The sequence below is a fragment of the Glossina fuscipes genome, unplaced genomic scaffold (assembly GCF_014805625.2).
Source record: "Glossina fuscipes isolate IAEA_lab_2018 unplaced genomic scaffold, Yale_Gfus_2 90, whole genome shotgun sequence".
Taxonomy (NCBI): Eukaryota; Metazoa; Arthropoda; class Insecta; order Diptera; family Glossinidae; genus Glossina; species Glossina fuscipes.
The window spans coordinates 1,226,364-1,245,327 of NW_023998444.1; the positions used below are offsets into that span (position 1 = coordinate 1,226,364).

General features: G+C 35.4%; 3 protein-coding genes across 4 annotated transcripts in view; all 3 read left to right on the forward strand.

Annotated features, from left to right (window-relative positions):
• LOC119638485 overlaps nucleotides 1–7,844 on the forward strand; it is an 82,492-nt gene extending 74,648 nt beyond the window's left edge. The window contains exons 6-14 of one of the 2 annotated variants that reach the window (XM_038035293.1): nucleotides 2,083–2,173; nucleotides 2,232–2,619; nucleotides 2,683–3,370; nucleotides 3,739–3,915; nucleotides 3,977–4,169; nucleotides 4,224–4,488; nucleotides 4,547–4,724; nucleotides 4,811–4,822; nucleotides 4,884–7,844. In XM_038035293.1, the coding sequence (XP_037891221.1) occupies nucleotides 2,083–2,173; nucleotides 2,232–2,619; nucleotides 2,683–3,370; nucleotides 3,739–3,915; nucleotides 3,977–4,169; nucleotides 4,224–4,488; nucleotides 4,547–4,724; nucleotides 4,811–4,822; nucleotides 4,884–6,126 (3,235 nt within the window). In that variant the 3' untranslated portion in view covers nucleotides 6,127–7,844. Of the gene's footprint in view, nucleotides 1–2,082; nucleotides 2,174–2,231; nucleotides 2,620–2,682; nucleotides 3,371–3,738; nucleotides 3,916–3,976; nucleotides 4,170–4,223; nucleotides 4,489–4,546; nucleotides 4,729–4,810; nucleotides 4,823–4,883 lie in introns of both variants that reach the window. The other variant, XM_038035294.1, reaches the window with a different exon arrangement.
• A 5,407-nt stretch (nucleotides 7,845–13,251) lies between these two features.
• On the forward strand, nucleotides 13,252–15,315 carry LOC119638560 (nuclear receptor subfamily 2 group F member 6). The gene is made up of 2 exons (XM_038035428.1): nucleotides 13,252–13,567; nucleotides 14,876–15,315. Exons 1-2 carry the CDS (start codon nucleotides 13,252–13,254, stop codon nucleotides 15,313–15,315), a joined length of 756 nt encoding a protein of 251 aa, XP_037891356.1.
• Nucleotides 15,316–16,441: 1,126 nt separating this feature from the next.
• LOC119638486 (protein SHQ1 homolog) lies at nucleotides 16,442–18,940 on the forward strand. Its single transcript, XM_038035295.1, has 5 exons — nucleotides 16,442–16,763; nucleotides 16,833–17,157; nucleotides 17,230–17,413; nucleotides 17,971–18,115; nucleotides 18,178–18,940. The coding sequence occupies exons 1-5, from the start codon at nucleotides 16,546–16,548 to the stop codon at nucleotides 18,803–18,805; spliced, it is 1,500 nt and encodes a 499-aa protein (XP_037891223.1). The 5' UTR covers nucleotides 16,442–16,545; the 3' UTR covers nucleotides 18,806–18,940.
• Nucleotides 18,941–18,964: the final 24 nt, after the last annotated feature.

Below are 18,964 nucleotides of genomic sequence, written 5' to 3' on the forward strand. Positions count from 1 at the left end.
TCGCATAGACAAAGAATGAGAAGCATTCGTAATTTATCACACATTGACTGCGCGCAGAGAAAACCACAAACTAGAAAACCAAATATACCAACCGCTCGTGCACACACAATTGCGTGCATATGTAAATATTTTTCATTTTGACAAATATATACTTACATATCTACATTATTGTACATACAAACAAAAGGGAAGCATTTGTATGCGTAGGGCATGAACATCATTTTTGTCTTTATCAACCACATCATTAACATGATTGCTTGGTTTAATGGAAAACTATGCAAAGCCCGTTACACATCTACAACAACAAAGACAGACAAACCGACGGACCAACCGAGAGATACTATGTGACATGTGAAGAGGAATTGTGACTTTTTCTAACCGGCAACAGCTAGCTTTTGTAAAGCGTTAAGCACTCGGAACGTAAGAACAACTTTAGTGCATGCGGTGTCTCTTTTTGCGAAAGACAGAAAGATTTAAAAAAAAAAAAAAAATACATCAATATTTACTGTATTTTAGTGCGGGATTGTAGTAAATAAAATGCACTTCTGTTTGTGAATTTTCCTTCGGAATTGAATGCAATATGCACACATAGTCATCTAGACCGTGAGTAGATAGATACCTTTTGTGTATAATTGGGTGTAGCTTCAAAATCAAGCAGGTGAAAAGAAGCGTAAAGTTTACGCTTAGCGCAACTTGTCACAGACACTGAAAATTATTATTATTAATAAAACTAAAGCAGGAGGAGGTGAAGCTAGGTGCGACTTGAATTGGTTGAATCATTGAAATGATGGTAAGCAAGAACGCTCGTGTGTTGTTTAAAGTAATTTACGTACAAAGTGAAGTGAGTGCAAAATGAAGATTTATTTACATCTCTAGTGGGCTACATTCCTGTCGTGTTTTGTACACCTGAACGAACTGAAACGAACTTCTCTTGCTTGTTGCCTTTCATTTCAAACTATGTACAAAAATTCCATCAAGATGTTATGTTCAAATTTTCTATCCGAAATAAAGCACTTGTACGCGCATTCCAAAAATTCGAAAAATCTAAAACAACTGAAAATACTATAGAGGGTCGCGGGGTACAATTAACCATCGCTTCACCATCAACACTTTGCTTAATATTGCTATTCGTATAACAACCTTTCAAAATAAGGCTTGATTTGAGTATTCGTCAAAAAAGTGATCTGACTCGAACAATAACAATCATGCTTGGGCATCGCAAACGATGATAAGTTTCGTCTACCGCTCCATAAGGACAGAAGGCGAACAGACAAGCAGGCGGACAGGCTTAGATAATGGTTCTGAATCGATGACAAGTTCCATCTTTTATTCCACAAGAACGCAAGACTAACATAGAGGCAGACAGATAATAAAACTTTTAGCTATCTCAGGTCATTTTGGATGTTGTATACATCAGTACAAACTTAATGTATCCTTATAGCACATGTAGTGTAAGGAATAAAGAAAAACTTCTTGGACTTACACAGGGCGCTTATTGCGATGCCTATTGCCCATTTTTATCCGTAACTTCATCTCTTTCAGACATTTATTTAAGTTTAAGGCATATTAGCCCATAGAAATATAAATATATATATATGTAATAGCAATATATGTTTAGACGACGTCCCATGTATATGTACATATTACGCGGGTGATAAATAAAATATAATCATGATCAAAAAGAAGCGGAGAGAAGAAAGAAATAGAGACTAGCCTTTGCCTGAAAGGCCTGTTTCTAGATTATCAATAAGTATTATACCATTTCCGATCGAAGACTCATTGTAGCTAGGCTCGCAAACCAATCGCAATTAAAGTACGCTCTATCAATGAGACGTAAAGCCGGTCATGCTGACTTGATAGTCGCGATTCCAAACTATTTAGCTAAGCGATAGCTCACCTCACATCTGAGGGCTATTAACTAATAGATTACCAAAAATTGGTTTATTTTCCTACCTATAAATGTTTATAACTATTAAATAAAGAACAGACGAAGAAACCGAAAAGAAGTGTTTAACTGACTTCTTCAAGAATAAGAAGAATTACTTTAAAGCTTACCACACGTTGTCCTTGCTCTTTTTTCAGAAACTATTTGCTAAAAAAACGTTTATCCAAGGGACCCAACAAGATTGTCTTATCGGCCAATGATTTTGTCTTTCCCGTCGATTCACGTAGAGTAAGTTAAATGATTTTGGGCGATTGTGAGTGTCTTTTAAAAGTTCTCTTTCACTCAGGTGGATGACGGAATCGAAGCCATGCTGCGTTGTTGGTTGCAGCAATTACAAGAATTCGGTGGTCCCGAAGTTGATAAGCCAGATTTGTTGAAAGGTTCAATTGGATCGTTGAAAAATTTGGGTTTCATAATACCCGGCGCATCCACTAATGCAGCCAGTTCGGCTGGTGTTAATAATGCAACAACAAATGGGAAATCGTCAAACACCGGTGCCAATCATCTTGCCCGACATAATCCGGCTTTACTGGATATGAGAGCTCGATACAATGGCGATTTAGTGCAATTGAAGGAAATACAAATGAATGGTTCAACGGAACTCAAAGCCAAAGCCATGGATCTTTTGGTAATGGCTCATGGTTTACGACATGAGAACATTAATCCTTTAATAGGTAAAACGATTGGTGATGCACTCGCGTTTAAAGTAAATTTCTCGTAAATTAAAAATTTTATAGGTTGGCTTGCCGATCCCAATCGTACTGCCATGGTTTTCGATTTTTGTTCGCGCGGTTCATTGCAAGATGTTCTGATTATGGACGAAATCAAATTGGATTGGTCGTTTCGTTTAAGTTTACTGACAGATTTAGTGCGTGGTATGCGATATTTGCATAGTTCGCCTCTGCGTATTCACGGTACATTGACTTCACGTAATTGCGTGGTCGATGCACGTTGGGTGCTCAAAATAACCGATTACGGTTTGCCGCTTTTCTATGAGGCACAAGGTATACAATCACCTCAACGTACAGCAAAAGAATTATTGTGGACAGCACCTGAGCTGTTGCGTGCCATGAAACCACAACCAACGCCCTCGCATACACATCAACAACAGCAACAACAACAACATCAACAACACCATCATCATCATCATCATTACTCCTATTATCTTACTCATCATGCTAGAACGTTAATGGGTACCCCAGCGGGTGATGTGTATTCATTTGGCATAATTATGCAGGAAGTGGTGGTCAGAGGTGAACCGTATTGTATGCTATCATTGTCGGCCGATGAGATAATAGCTAAAATAAAAAAACCACCACCATTGATACGGCCATCAGTGTCAAAGGGTGCCGCACCGCCCGAAGCGATTAACATAATGCGTCAGTGCTGGGCCGAGCAGCCAGAGATGAGGCCAGATTTCAACTCGTAAGTAAAGTGAATTTCGTTTTAGACGGAAATTAGTTTTTTAGAATTATTTTAAAATTTATTAGCACATTATTACTAGAGAAAAAACTTTATTTCAACTTTTCACTCTCTCTATCTCTCTCTCTCTCTCTCTCTCTCTCTCTCTCATCCTTTCTGCTTTTAAATCATTTTTTTCATAATAAACATTGAAAACGCTTATTACAAATGAAATGTTCTGTGCATGCATCTAAACATATGTCTGCGGGTGTGTGTCTGTGTGTGTGTGTGTGTGTATATGGAATTTCAATCTCCACGTCCTTGGTGATGACGATGACGATGACGATGATAATGATGTGGACGTTGATGAACATGCTTGCGGTATATTAAAGAGTTTATGAACGCTTCAAATTGCTAAACCATGGTCGTAAAGTGAATTTTGTCGATACGATGTTTCAAATGTTGGAAAAATATTCCAATAATCTGGAGGAACTGATACGTGAACGTACCGAACAATTAGATATGGAAAGAAAAAAGACTGAACAACTGCTAAATCGTATGTTGCCCAGGTTAGTTCTTCTAAGAACTTTTTAACGAATTTTTTGAAGCCCTTCGAGTTCTCTTTCATAGTTCTGTGGCTGAAAAATTAAAAATGGGTTTAGCTGTGGAACCGGAAGAATTTTCCGATGTTACCATTTATTTTAGCGATATTGTTGGTTTTACAACAATAGCCGCTCATTGCACCCCCGTACAGGTTGTTGATCTACTCAATGATCTCTACACGATTTTCGATGCCACCATTAATGCCTACAACGTCTATAAGGTATAAATCGGAAATGTTTTTGCAGGTAAATATTTTATCTTTCTCGTTGTATAGGTTGAAACTATAGGTGACGCTTATATGGTGGTGAGTGGTTTACCGGTTCGCATACCCGATCATGCGGAACAAATAGCAACCATGGCTTTGGATCTTTTGCATCAAAGCGGCCGTTTTAATGTAAAACATTTGCCTGGAGTACCGCTCCAATTGCGAATTGGTCTGCACACAGGCCCTTGTTGTGCGGGCGTGGTGGGTCTTACTATGCCACGTTATTGTCTTTTCGGCGACACTGTCAACACCGCTTCTCGGATGGAATCTACAGGCAAATAATTTCCTTTCCAGATTTCGACTCATTCCAATATTTACTTGCGTTGTTTTAGGTTCCTCTTGGCGTATACATATGTCCCAAGAGACAAGAGATCGTTTAGAGACCCGGGGCGGATACATGATTGAGCCAAGGGGTCTTATTGATATCAAAGGCAAAGGTATGATGAACACATTTTGGTTGCTGGGTAAGAAGGGTTTCGATAAACCTTTGCCTAATCCCCCACCGATTGGGTAAGTATGTAATTTTAAATCCTTATAACAAGCATATAGAAAATTAAATTTCTTTAAATATCGAAACCTGATCTCTTCTGGGATAGAGAATCTCATGGGTAGGTTTTTCATTTGCAAAGATTCATTGAATTTCCTAACTACCCTTAGCGTACATTTTAGATTAGACGAATCCTTAATACGTAATTCGATAACTCTTAAAGCTCTTGCTAATAAGTCGCGTAATAGTACAAATCCTTCGTCCAGTCAATCATCTTCCTTAGCCGGTGAAGCTGTTGAGGTAAAAGTGGAAATTACTCCGCCCGCTAATGCGGAAGTAAGTTCAAACCATTTGCAAAACTCGTATTCCTTGGATTCTAATTCAACAACTACGATAAGCCCGAATATGAATTTGTGTCCAGAGTTTCCAAGTAAGACGCCTAGTAGTAGTCCTCAATCTAGGAAAATTTCGGATGCAACTTCAACTGCTAATGTACCTGAACATCTTCTTTGCTCTACTGTTAGTTTTAATAGACTGCCTAATTCTGCTGGTGGTTCTTCTTCCCGTTTATACAAAAAAATTGAAGAAATGCTCGACCTCAGCTCACCCTACAATCACTACAAATGCTTAAGTCCCAGTGAAAGTAACCTTTCACAATTTTACGACGGAAAATATATATACAGCACTAGTAGTGGCAGCGGATCAGGCGGCAATACCACCACCGTTTTAGCCAATGTAATTAATTTGCACAGTGCTGGTCCACGCTTCGAGAAACCGGGATCCTCACGTTTACTTAGACGTCAATTCAGTTTGGATCGTGACGACACACATAATAAAGGCGAATACCAGTTGCAACATCAACATCCACATCAAGCGTCCCTGCAAACCTCTTATACACTCTCCCTATCAACTAAGTCATCTCTTCTTGATATTCCTATACTGCAAGAAAATTCGCGCAGTCCTAAGGTCAGCTTGGCGAGAATACATAAACAGAATTCATCATCCATAGCTCAGGATTTAGAAAAAATCGAAGAAATTCCTTTATCACCAGCCTCCTCGCAACAGCACAGCAGTTTGGATAGCAATATGAATAAGAGTCCACCTTCGACGATAGAAACATCAATTCCACCACTTCATAAGCCTATACAATACACTGGCAGTATATCACCACCACAGCTACAAACTCAAGGCAAGCAAATAACTAAAACGTCGACTTTATTTTCGGCTCCTACTTCACCGGCTCCATCCCGCTCTCTAAATGGCATCAGTTATATAACTGGCGTGATGGAGAGCCCGACTACAGATGCTTCAACCGCCACTACAAGTGCATCAGTCACTTCCACCCAAAGTACGCCGGCCGATGATCCCTTAACAGCTAAGAAATCCGAGATAAGTCTTAATGTCGAGGCACTTTTAAGTAGGTAGAAAAGAGACGCAATCGATTTTAACCTATCCGAAGGTTGTTTTAAAGAGATATGCTATAAGATTAATTGAACTTTCTACGTTGCGATACCGCAGGTAAAGTTGTTAAGATTCAGCGTAACGATCTTGTTCTTAGCAGGCTAGTGAAACTCTTTATTTTTACATTAACAAGGTAGTAAACTCTTTAAATATATCTAAGATAACTTAATTAGTAGTATCCATTACGTTCAAGCCACAAATATATTATTAATATTACCCCCTATTTTTATGCCCACCACCGAAGTATGAAGAAGTAGTCATTTTGTTACAAGATTTGCAATATCTAAAAGTACACTTCAATGAATCTACAAAGTAGATATAACCTTGATCGGTATTAAATTGTTCTTCTTCTTGATCGGTATTGGTTTAAGAATGTTCGTATGACTGTCTATTTGACCGTGTGTCTATGGTCCCGTTACAACTATTCATATATCGACTTTTCAACATAAGGCGTTAGATGGGAAATTGGCGAAAAGTGGCCCTATCCTAACCATTTTTCAAAAACGTTCCGTCTTTTGGGCTAAAATATGTCAAATTTCGTTAAAATATCTCAAAGATTGCAATCTATAGGTCACAAGAAACCAAAAAGGACGGACGGACGGGCGGACACACCAAAAAAGTGTACCAAATTTCATCAAAATATCTGGAAAATGCTACCTGCAACAAGACGAATGGACGGGCAGACAAATTTCTAGTAAAAGATGATTCTATCTCATGTCCTTCCGGTGGCTGCACACGTCCCGCGCAAACTGAATACGCCCGTGTATCGCAGATGGTGTAGGGTGTAAAAACGGACGCTTGCTTATGACTCATAAACTGCAGCAATAAAATTCTTTATATTCTATAAATGAAGCTACGACGTACCTACCTATAATACACCTTTCCCCAATACCATTTAGTATTGAAATTTCATTTTATACGAGTTTGTTTTCTCACTTGAAAGTGTTGAGTACAGAAGACTCGTCTACAGCCGGACATAACTTTTTTACATTTTCTCTTCTTATTTTTCTATTGCAAAAAGGGAGCGTTGAAGTGTTTAATCCTTAGACAGATGAATAGTTAAGTTAACCTTAAGGATAAGAGGATTTATTGAGAGATAATAGCTGGAAAGAGAAAAATAGGAAAATGAAGCAAAAAAATAAAGTGAATGCCTTATATAGAAAACTGATATGAAGGTACAATTTTTTGTTTTTGTTGTAATGGTTAAGTGTTTAAAAATATTTACAAGCCTCCCTCCTCGTGCCCATAAATCATAAAATTGTTATTTTCATTTTAAGGCGATTACAGGGATGCCTGCCTCTCTGTCGCGTCTCGCACTGTTATCAACATATTTGCGTAGGTTTAACATGTAAAGTAAACGAAGAAGATAATTATTCGTTAATGTAGCGTAAGGGGAAAAAAAACGGATATTAAATGGTTTTCATTAAAGCATAGGTGTACAAGTGTAATAAGTAGCATAGCAAACATCACATTTTTTTCACACATGTATAAACAAAAACTTATTATAGGATTAACTAACGATTACAAAAAAAAAAAAAAAAAAAAGCAGAAGAAGAAGAAGAAGCGTTATGCGGTAGATAGTTGTTACCAAAAATTTTGTTACAAAGACGATGTTGCAATATTCACGTCCATTACGCTCACCGCGTAGGAGGGTTTCGTTCTTTCTTAAGTAAAATCCGAAGTAAAAAAGTCTTAGGTTCTGATATCTGAAGACATAGTGTTATTCTTAATAATCGCTTTATGACAGATGTCTCTGAGAGCTTAACGTGGGCACACCACCTTGAAGGTTTAAGCCCACGGTACCCGATAACACACGTGTTAATTTTGAGTGACCGTCGGTCTCCAGAGAGTTAGACAATCCCTATAAGCTAGAGATCTAAACTACACTGGAGAAACCAGACATGTTTATTGTGTATGGCCCAATAAAACCATTCCGCGGAGTGTTGAGGCCTAATTATTCGCCATAGGAATGATAGAAACCACAACCGCCACGATACCCCCGAGAGTCCGTAACTGGAGGTTGGACAAACTAGCTTCCACCGAGGTTTGTAAGCATACAAGCTTTGCCCGAAGGATCTCGGCAAGCACTAATCTGCAATATAGCAGAGCTCTCACCTCTATCCGCAAATACTCGTAACTTTGCGAGTGGGTTGCTGACCCCCGTGGAGCTTAAATTTAGACTATAAAGTCTTTAGTCTTACTTTACACGAGAACGCGTCACTCTTGCCTTCGGATCAACCATACAATCCCGGCTAGGCAACACCAGACTAACCTTCTTCAAGATATATTAGCGTCGGGTGCTACATATGACATGGCGAACGGCAACCATACTCTCGACGATTACTATATCAACGTACTTTACGTAACCAGATGCAGTATGACAATAGCTGGTTTGTATTTCCTCTTTAGCAATAGTCCATCAGAAAAGAGGTGCTCGCAGCAACTTCTTCCAGTGCACCCCTAAGCTATCCTTCAGAATACATGTCGCCAAGTTATAGATAGTCCAAGCCTTACAACAGTTCACTTTTGTTTAAAGTTATCGCGTAAATCCGCCTATGAAAAAAAAATGTTGAGTTTTTAGCGAACATGAGCAAAACATAAGCCGCAAAAACTTGCTACAAATACTTTTTAGATAAAGGCAATTAACACAACATTTTGTCCATTAGTTGCCTGTTAATTTTCTCCTACAATCCGTAAATTGAGTTACTCTGGCTTATATGGCTGAATGCGAATTAAAATGAACGCATTAGCTTTACCTTTTGAATGCACTCATTAATTAACTAAATTACGTAACGCTCTCGAAAGGCAATTCGTTGTGAATGTGTGCTTATTAGAATAAATGAAAAACTACTTTCAAGTGCTGCGCAGGAGGCATAAACAAAAAATTAAAATAAAAAAAAAATTCTTCACATTAATAAGCGATAAGATTTCAACGATTTCTATATCTCTGAGTAGCGATAAGAGGAAATTATTGGAAATTATTCGTAATTTCTAATAGCAGGAATTGTTTTTCGATTAGAGAATTTATGTAAAATCTGAAGAAAGTTTTTCCATTGTTTTCGACCTACCCGAAGGATGAGAGGTATATTCACTTTGTCAAAACGTTTGCAACGACTAAAAGGAAAATTCAGAGACCCCACAGTGCTTATATATTTTTAGTTCACACCAAATTGTAAATCGATTTAAGTCTGTCCCTCTATAACGTCTATTGTAAACATTTTCCTGATCGACTTTAAATTTGACACAAACGGTGACAATTCTTGCTCGCACGTTTGTACTGAAACGGCATGTATTGTACGGCACTACGTAAAGTGAGAACAAGTCAGTTTTTCAAAAGTATTAAAAAAAACAGGGTTTTCGCGCACTGCCCATGAACAGCAAGTAAATCTAAAACAAATTTGGACGCATATTCTATAGGCGATACTGCAGTACCTCTGCAAAAAAAAAAAAAAAATCGCCCACATCTACTCATTTTTATAGTGCATAATAATATCATTTTTTTTCCAAACCTTTGTACAACGCGCAGAAGCATGCTTCAAAAGGAACGCTTATATGAGAGAGGTTCCGAAAATTACTCCAGCCGGTCCAAAGTTTTCATACCAGTTTAAAATGCCGAAACACTACTGCTTACTCACTTGGCAAGAAATTTTGAAAATTTCAATTTTTTTTGGATATAACGACTATTCAGAAGAGCGCCTTATACGGGGAACGATTCGAACGATTATCAATTCCATTTGTCCTTTAGTCAAAACACATCACTGTATCGAATTTTATCAAAATATTTCAAAAATTGTGACTTGTAGCTTGAACACAAACATGCATGGACAGACGGACCGACATAGGCATAGATCAATTCAGATTATGATTCTGAATCGATTGGTATACTAAAAGGTGGATCTATCTTCATTCCTTCTTGCGTGTTACATACGTTCACACTAACTTAATAAGAGAGTTGTAGAGTGTAACTATAAAGAAATCGGATTTTGTTTTGGCCAAAAAAAAAAAACGACATTTCTTTCCGAATTACATAATGCTTCCGGAATAAATCACTTTTAGTCTATGCATTTTCTGCAAATTGAAAGCAAATTGAATACCGCTCGCTTCAAGAGTGATTTTCTCTTCACCATTTACCTATAAGTAAAACTATTCTTTCTTTTTTTTTGTTTTTGCTGATTTCATATAAATTTCTCTCTAAAGCAAAGCTTTAAGTTGACTTGTAAAATTCATCGTCGACCGCATAACGCATTCTCCTTTCAAAAAAAGAATTCATTAAAAAGAAAATAAAAAGAACAAGAAAAAGTGAAAAAATTCTATGAAAATAAAAAAAAATTTATAAAAATAAATTTTTCAATTAAAAAGTTCCTTCCTTCTTAAATAAGATATTAAAATGTAAATCAAAAATTAAATTAAATTAAATTAAATATTTTAAATTTAATAATAGTAATAATAATAATAATAAAAAGTAATGTGTATATAAAAGCATTAAAAGCACTATAACACGTCAATGTTATGCGTTTCAGTTTAATACTGAACGAGTTTTTATTACAATTCTATTCTGTATATATATATATATATATATATATATATAAAAAATTTTTTTTTTTCCTTTTTAAACAATTCTTACATAAGTGTATAAGCTTTAGAGTACTCTTAAAAAATTTCCTTATATTATGACAAGAATGTCCTTTTGTGTTAAGATTTTTGAATTTTTAATAAATTTTATTACAATAGTAGTGTGTAGCATTACTTGTGAGATTAATTATATTGATATTATTATATGTATGTTAATTATATGTGTATGTACGTAGTAAGTTGAATTAGTTTAAGCGAAATTATAATATAAATAAATATATATATATGAAAAGTTAAAAATAATTAAAAATATTTACAACTAAAATGAGTATAAATGGGCAATGGCTTACACTGTCCTACACTTACCCTACAACACACTTCGCTTAGCACAGTTATTACATTTTTCTAAATAACAATTCATATGGAAAGTGAACGAAAAAGTAGCTCGATCTGAATGAGTTTCAAATTGATGCGTCCTTGGATCAAGACATTTCGCTCTACCAACTTTTACCGAATTATTGCAAAAAATTCACAAAAGAATAAAAGACATATAGACAAACAGATATGTTTAAATCGATTCCGAATCACTTTCTATGACATATAAATAATAAAAAGTGGATCTATCTCAAATCCACGTCAAGTGTAGTATACATCCGCACAGTATTGCCCCGCAAATAATGTAGAGTATAAAAAGGGCAAACGACTTCTGCGGAAAGTTTTGAAACGTAGATGAATGCTTCTTTTTTTTTTTTGTATCTTAAGAATATTTCGTATTGCTAGCCTTGCCTGGTGGTTTATTAGCGGATTTCAGATCACAAGCACGGCTGCCAGTTTACCTTTGCTTTTTTTAAAAAACAAATCAATAGTGATTTTGCTTTTTGCCTGCATTAGCTATAAAAGGGGCGAAGCAATCTCTGCAGAAGCTTCCCTCAAGGCCCCATAGCAGTTCGAATCATACATTCTACAATGGTCTAAGGAAATATATATTCCTAGACCCCAAGGCCCCATAGGATTCCAAACCATACATTCTGCAGATTTCTAGATCTAAAATTTTTGACCTCTCACATGTTAACATATAAGATGTCTTAACAATCAACTAAACATTTCGCATTTAGCCCTAAAACCGCCTAACATACTTCTTGGTGATCATTACGCGGTCAGCTTTTCATTTCAAAGATGGTTCGATGAATTTTTTTATTTCTTAGTGACTTTATCGAGTAATCTTTGGCTAAAATTATTATTTATAAGACATTATCATATCGTTTTGGTCTTCCTACATCTACCCATCTAACTTTTCACTTTTGAGACGTTCGAGTAATCTTTCCACGTAATTTTCTGTTCAATTGAATGATTGCTTTAAACTATTCTCCATTTAGAAGACCAGCTATGACGAAAGATGAGTGATGTATTCTCTTTATCAAAACGTTTGCAACGCCTACGAGGAAGCATCAGAGACCCCGCAATGTATGTATATTCTTGATCGATTTAAGCTTGTCCATCTGTCCGTCTATGCATCTGTGTAATGTTTCTGGTAAACATTCTCTTGGTAGTAAAAATTAAGAATGGAAGTCCTTGCCCGCAGTTTGGTGAGGCCAAATCGTTCGAAGGACACGACCACAGTACCATGTAAAATGAGAGCACGTCTCTTTTTCAAAAATTGGGTATCAAGGTATAGGGTATCAAAATTTAATATTTTTTTCAATAAATTTATAAAGCACAAAAGCAAATTAAACTCTATAAAGTACATGAATTTTTGGCCAGTTTTCAATTTGAAATGCAACTAAGCATGTTCGTCTGTAACTCTGTCCTGCGCAACTGTGTAGTAAACTGTGCGGTTAACATTCTCCTGTTAAGGAGAAAATGAACATATCGCCTACAAATTTCCAAAAGAATTGGAAACTTTTACAAGGACACGCCTACAACGAACACACACCTATGCGAAAAAAAAAACTCTTATTTTGTAAATCGCAAAAAAACAGCCGCGCCCACTCCTTTTGCCTTCTTTAAGATAACGCTGATAGGTATAAAAGATTCGACCACGACCGAATACAATTTGCTTAACTGTTTTTATTATTTTCATATTGAAGATGGACGGACACATGATTTTCTCAGTTATAAAACACTCTCAATCTCTCAGTTTCATATAATAATTGATTAAGTTTTTAAGGCTCTCTTTGCCCCATTCGCCGGCAAACGAACGCCATGTATGAAAATTACAGTTAAAATTCATGTCATCTTTCAAATACGTAAATATATTTTCCCATATAATTGATCAAAAAAAAAAAGGAAAATCCAAAATGCGATTAAATTTACATATCATTAAAAAAAAACAATCCTGTCTCGAGATTGACGAATGAAAAAATATAAGTATCACTCTCTCTTTAACTGGAGTGTTTGTTAAGTGTTAAATAAATATTTGCCGGATAGAAGAAAATTATCTTATACTAGTTGATGGAAGCATGTATAAAAGTCGATAATTTTCAACTATTACTGGTCAGTGTTGAATGTGGGATTGTTATGGCTAACCGGCATATACCGAATGATTTCTATTTATTATCACCTCGCAAATGCATGGTTTGTGGTGATCACAGTTCCGGTAAACATTACGGTATTCAATGTTGTGATGGTTGCTCTTGTTTCTTTAAGCGTAGCATACGTAAAAGAAAAATTTATTTATGCGTAGCCGTAGCGAAAGGTCAATGTCCGGTAGATAAACTTAGACGTAATTGGTGCCCAAATTGTCGCTTTCGTAAATGCCTAAGTATGGGTATGAATGCAGCATCAGTTCAAATTGAAAGAGGATCTCGTGTAACGGTAACCCCGAAATTAAAAGGTAAACACAACACCATAAATATCAATGCTTACACATACACTGATAGCTGGTTAAAGGAAATGAACAAAGGAAATACGAAAAACTAATCAAATATTTTCACAAACACTAATAACCCATTGACAGCGGACACAAAGCACTGACCATTTACGCATTCTACGCACTTTACCTCTCAAACAACAACAACGACATCATAATCCGAATGATATAGCATGAATACTTTACTATGAGTGTACTCAGCAGACGAAATAAAAAATCAAATACGAGGTGTGTTCAGAAAAAAGAGTTGATTGCTTATCTGTCTCGAAAAATATTTATTTATTCGTCAATAACTATTTTGTTCCCTTCAGAGTAACACTCCTTAGATATGATAAGCTTATGACAGAGCTTTTTCCAATCCTCGAGGCACTTCTAATATGCACTTTTTGGTATGGCCTTAAGCTTTTCCCGCGATGCGGCCTTTATCTCCTTAATCGTGGCAAAGTTCCGTCCTTTCATAGGTCTTTTCAGTCTTGGGAGCAGGAAAAAGTTACACGGGGCCCGGTGAATACTATGGCCGAGGCATGATTACGATGTGGTTTTTGGCTAAAAAAAATTACCCGCAATGATGTGTGAGCTAGTGCATCACTGCCACAGGTTTCATGCCAAAAAACAGCCGAAAAAATTGCAGAGGCCAACCAATATACCAACATCCTCAGCAATTTCTCGACGTTTCTTCATAGCAATTTTTCTCGTTTTCATCGATTCTTGACGCGTTGGGGAATTTAAGGCTGGTACAATAACAATACCAACGTCTTCGGAAGTAATGCATTTAACGATGAGCATGTGTAATATGATATTAGATTGTAATGAAATAACTTGACAAAATGACATACACACACTCTGAAATACATTACTAAGGCAAATACGCATTCAGAATGAAAAAGTTCAATGAGGAAATCCAACAAAGACGAATGAATGGATTGTGATAAACTTGCGTCATATTCCGTTTATTGATTATTTGTTAATAATAATAAAAATGAAAAAATGTAATAAGGAAGTCCACCAATAATGGATGGACGAATCAGTATATTTTCGTCATACACAGTTCGTTGATTAATAGCTACGTTCTGCCACATGATCCAGGCCACTTTGGCCATTTGCAATTGGCTCTAATATAATTGTCTTTATTAAAATATTCTTCAGCGGAATGTTCGCAGCCGTCTAGTTGAAACAAAGTTTTACAACAAATACAACGAAAAAGTTAATGTTAATGAATGATAATAATTGTAAACATGTTATTAATTTTACCAATTTTTTTTTTTTTTTTAGCTGAAAACGCTCGTGTTGGCTCTTGGTTAGCCGATAAAAAGCCAGAAGAAGGATTAATTGCACCTGTGCTGATCAAACAGCTTCTTGATTTTGATGAAAGCGGCAATTTTCAGATTTATGGCAAGACCTTTGATATGGTTTGTGTTTGTGCCATAGTACGGCTAATTGAAAGAACCTGGTCTAAGATTAAATGTACATTGGACGATCATACTGGCCGAATAACTGGTGATTATTGGTTGAAAGGAGAAGGCGATACTATGGATATGGTACTTAATAGATATGCCACTATTTATGGTAAAATGTCGCAAGATAAACTGTTGACCGTTTATAAAATATTACCAATTAAAGATTCATATGAAATTATAAGGCATAGTTTAGATGTTTTATACGTTCGTTATAAAGCTCTCTCTGACTTTTGCAAAAGCACATACAGAAAGTAAATAAAATTTTAAAGTGCTTAAAAAGACGCATTTTTATTTCGTTTTTGTGAATTGTTGCTTCTCTTCTTGTTGTTGATGCCGCGTTGAAACAAAATATGCGCAAGAGTAGCTCAGCGGGCAAGAAACGCGGCTAACAAGTCGGTATTCGTGCCTATATACATAATTTTTTAAATATTTTTTTTTTACAAATGAATTATTTTATCATTGTTTTTGCTGTACCCACTGCGGCAGCTCGAATGAGGAATTCTGCCACACCCAGTGTACTTATCAGACTCATGGCGCCTCCTGATCACCACTTGTACAAATCGGTGCAGTGTAGATGCCACACGGATTCCTAAAGTTAAAGAAGTAGGAAAAACGGGTCGGTGGGTGGATCGCTGCCAAACCCATATAATTTTCCATAATAAATGCCTCTTTCAAGTGAAAAATAGACTTAACTAATTAATTTTTCCCTAATATCATTGAAGATAGCCTGCAAACCAATTATTACCATATGATTACATATTTTTACGTTGCATACGTAGGAGAGCGCACATAATTGTCTTTGCTAAAATAATAAAAGTACTAACTATTCACACATTTATGGACTTGTCTTCGCTAAAATGTCTTTTATTAATATCGTGTTGTATAAAAGAAATGAAGGAAATAATTATAAAAAAGACAATTAGATAATTTAGACTTTTGTGGTTTGTATTTTGATTATAATTCATGAAAGTGCGCTGTTTGCGGTTTGTATTTTGATCATAATTCATGCAAGTGCCTTGAGTACAGCTTATAATGAAGAAGAACATTTTTGATTATCTTTTCGTTAACTTATATAAATAAAAAATTGAATTTTTTATAAATTTTTTAACTTGTTTTCCTTAAGAGCAATATATCACAATAGAGCCTCTAATGTCTGTAAATTATCTGAAGCATATTCCAACTAAAAAAGAGGAAGGAAAAAAAATAATAAAGCTTGCAGTTAGAAAACTTCAAAAATAGTCGTAGAACATATGTTTTTTATTTACATTTTATGCTAAGATTTAATGTCATTTGGAAAAATATCTCTATATATATATATACCTATGTATGCATATTTCTTTTTTTATATTACCTATGTACGTGCGTATATATATATATTTTTGAAATCCTTTATAAAAGTAAAACCGAGGAAATAATTTGAGAAATAAAATTTTTCATTGCATTATAAATAATTCTTTGCCGCGTCTATAAGTGTTTGTCAAAGAGATGTCTAATATACTTAAAATAATTTGTGAATATAGCGGAAATTTGTGTGACTTGCAAGTACCATTAAAAAAAACATCACCGGCTACGGGCTCAGCTGAACCCGGTGGTAGTAGTAGTAGTTGCGTCGGTTCGGGAAGAGAAATAGTTAACGTTCGAAATTCTGACGTCTTCTTGGGAGACTATCATTTTCTGATATATATTGATGTCAGATTGTTCAAGTGAGTATTTCAAAAAAAATTTCGACGTCCTTTTAGTTTAATTCCCTTCTATACATAATGTTTTTGCAGATTTCGCTCGTATCGCCGCTTTGATGCGAAGGATATTAAAAATTTAATGCTATTTTATAATAACAAGGAGCACGTGCTTTTTTTACAATTACCCTGTTTGCCGGCGAATGAAGAAGAAGAAAGACGGGACAATAGAAAAATTCGTTCGAACGATAAGAAATCTTTCAATTCGATTGAGAGACCTTTAGATTTGGGAAAATTAAAACGCATTACTGACCTTTGTCGCATACAATTAAGTGATGACAATCAAGATTTTGTTAAATTGGAAGCAAAATTTGATTACGGTTTCGCTAGTAAATTTCATGGCAAAATACGCAATTTTGAGGTTAAGTTTTGTATTTTTACATTTTAATGTACAAAAAGAAAGAAAGTAAATGAAGCGGTTTTTATTTTTTAGTGTGATTTAAAAAATATATCACGCATAATGGAGCCCTCGAAAGCCTCGCCTTTACAACGTAGCATTGATCGCAATATTCACGAAATGCGCGATTTTTCGCGTGAGCAGTATAAGTTGAATTTTGTCGAGCTGCAAGTACCCGATGGACATGATAATCCTGCATTATTTAATATAAACTTTAAAGGTAAGTTAAAACTGAACGAAAAGGAAAATAATACAAGTGTTAGGGAATTATTATCGGATCTTAGTGACAATTCTACAAAAAAAGATATATCTTTAAAAATTGAAAGGGGAGATATCGTTTTATTTATAATTTATAATTTCTTTTCCAAGTTCTCGAAAATCTTGCAGACAAGAATATATTTCAAGAATCCTTATTAAACCTCTCTTCTAGGTCTTTATTTTGCTATTTGTTGATAGAGAAGATTTTTCTCAAGCCGACTCTCGAACTCAGTTCCCTTAGAAATATACTATATCTTTTTGGTTATGGGAATTCAGAAAAGAAGAAGAAGATCACCCATACATTTTCATACTTCGACAAATAAATATGTTTTCCATGTACATCACAAGTCAAGATACACGAGAGTTGTATCTTAACTTCATTATCAAAGGCTCGATCACGATTTATCAGAACTTTTTAAATGTTAATGATTTACAAAACAAAAAATCGCTTATAATTTATGTACATGCCTTCTGATCTGGCAAATATAGTCATAACTTTTGTTCTGTTTCATTCGTTAGATACCACATTGACTGCTGATGAAGAAAGTTTATTGCATAATCTAACTTGTAAACCGGAAATGATGAAAATGCCAAAAGATTTTGATCAAGTGGAAGTAGATTGTGGCTTGATCAGTATACTCTTAGCTATTTGTTATGATATAAGGTATTTAAACATTAATATTTTTCCAATTCTTGAATTATTTTAATTTACTTTTTTCGCACTAGATCCACTACCAATGAAGCGAATTGTGAATCGGGATGGACACGCAGTATTTTAACACCTACACTTTATTATTTTGAACCATTTTATCGCTTACGTGATGTGGTAATCAGTTTCTATAGACGATCACTTATCTATCCATTGTATCGTAATTATGAATTCTCACGTCACTGCGTTGAAGATTGCATTCAAGCATTGCAAATGCATTCCGAATGGTTGGTCAAACAATTGCTAATTACTCATGAATTATTCAATGGCAGCGAAAGAGCAGTCTTTAACTATTATTATCTAGACGATTATATTCGTTATATAACAAACGTGACCGTATGCCCGGCAACGCATCTGCAAACGTTGGCGTACAATTTAAAGAATGTTCTTTTGGATATCTTTAAAAAGCATTTAGGTTTAGGTTTAACTGATCTGGAAAGCGAACTCCTTAGAGAACTAATAACCGATATACATATAGCGTCATCGAACAGCGAAGACGAATCTGAGGATCAGGAAGATGGCGAAGGTGAGGCCGATGATGCTGGCACCGAATCGTGTGAATCGGAATTTTGCAACTCAAATGAAAGCAGCGATACGGAAGAGAATAGCGTTATCGAAAAACAAATGAATGAATTAAAATTGTAAACTGGCAACAAACAAATATTACTCGTAATTATGAGTCAGTCGTGTGAATAATTTCAAAATTTGTATAAATAAATGCACAGAATATTTTGATGATCATGAGAGATGATTTAATTTCAATTAATAAGAAACTGAGGAAAGTATTTTTTTTTTTAATTTTTT

Coding starts and splice junctions, on each gene's coding strand:
- LOC119638560 (XM_038035428.1), top strand. CDS start 13,252: ATGGCTAACCGGCATATACCGAATGATTTCTATTTATTATCACCTCGC. Junction 13,568..14,875: donor GGTAACCCCGAAATTAAAAG/GTAAACACAACA, acceptor TTTTTTTTTTAG/CTGAAAACGCTCGTGTTGGC.
- LOC119638486 (XM_038035295.1), top strand. CDS start 16,546: ATGTCTAATATACTTAAAATAATTTGTGAATATAGCGGAAATTTGTGT. Junction 16,764..16,832: donor ATTGATGTCAGATTGTTCAA/GTGAGTATTTCA, acceptor ATGTTTTTGCAG/ATTTCGCTCGTATCGCCGCT. Junction 17,158..17,229: donor GCAAAATACGCAATTTTGAG/GTTAAGTTTTGT, acceptor TTTATTTTTTAG/TGTGATTTAAAAAATATATC.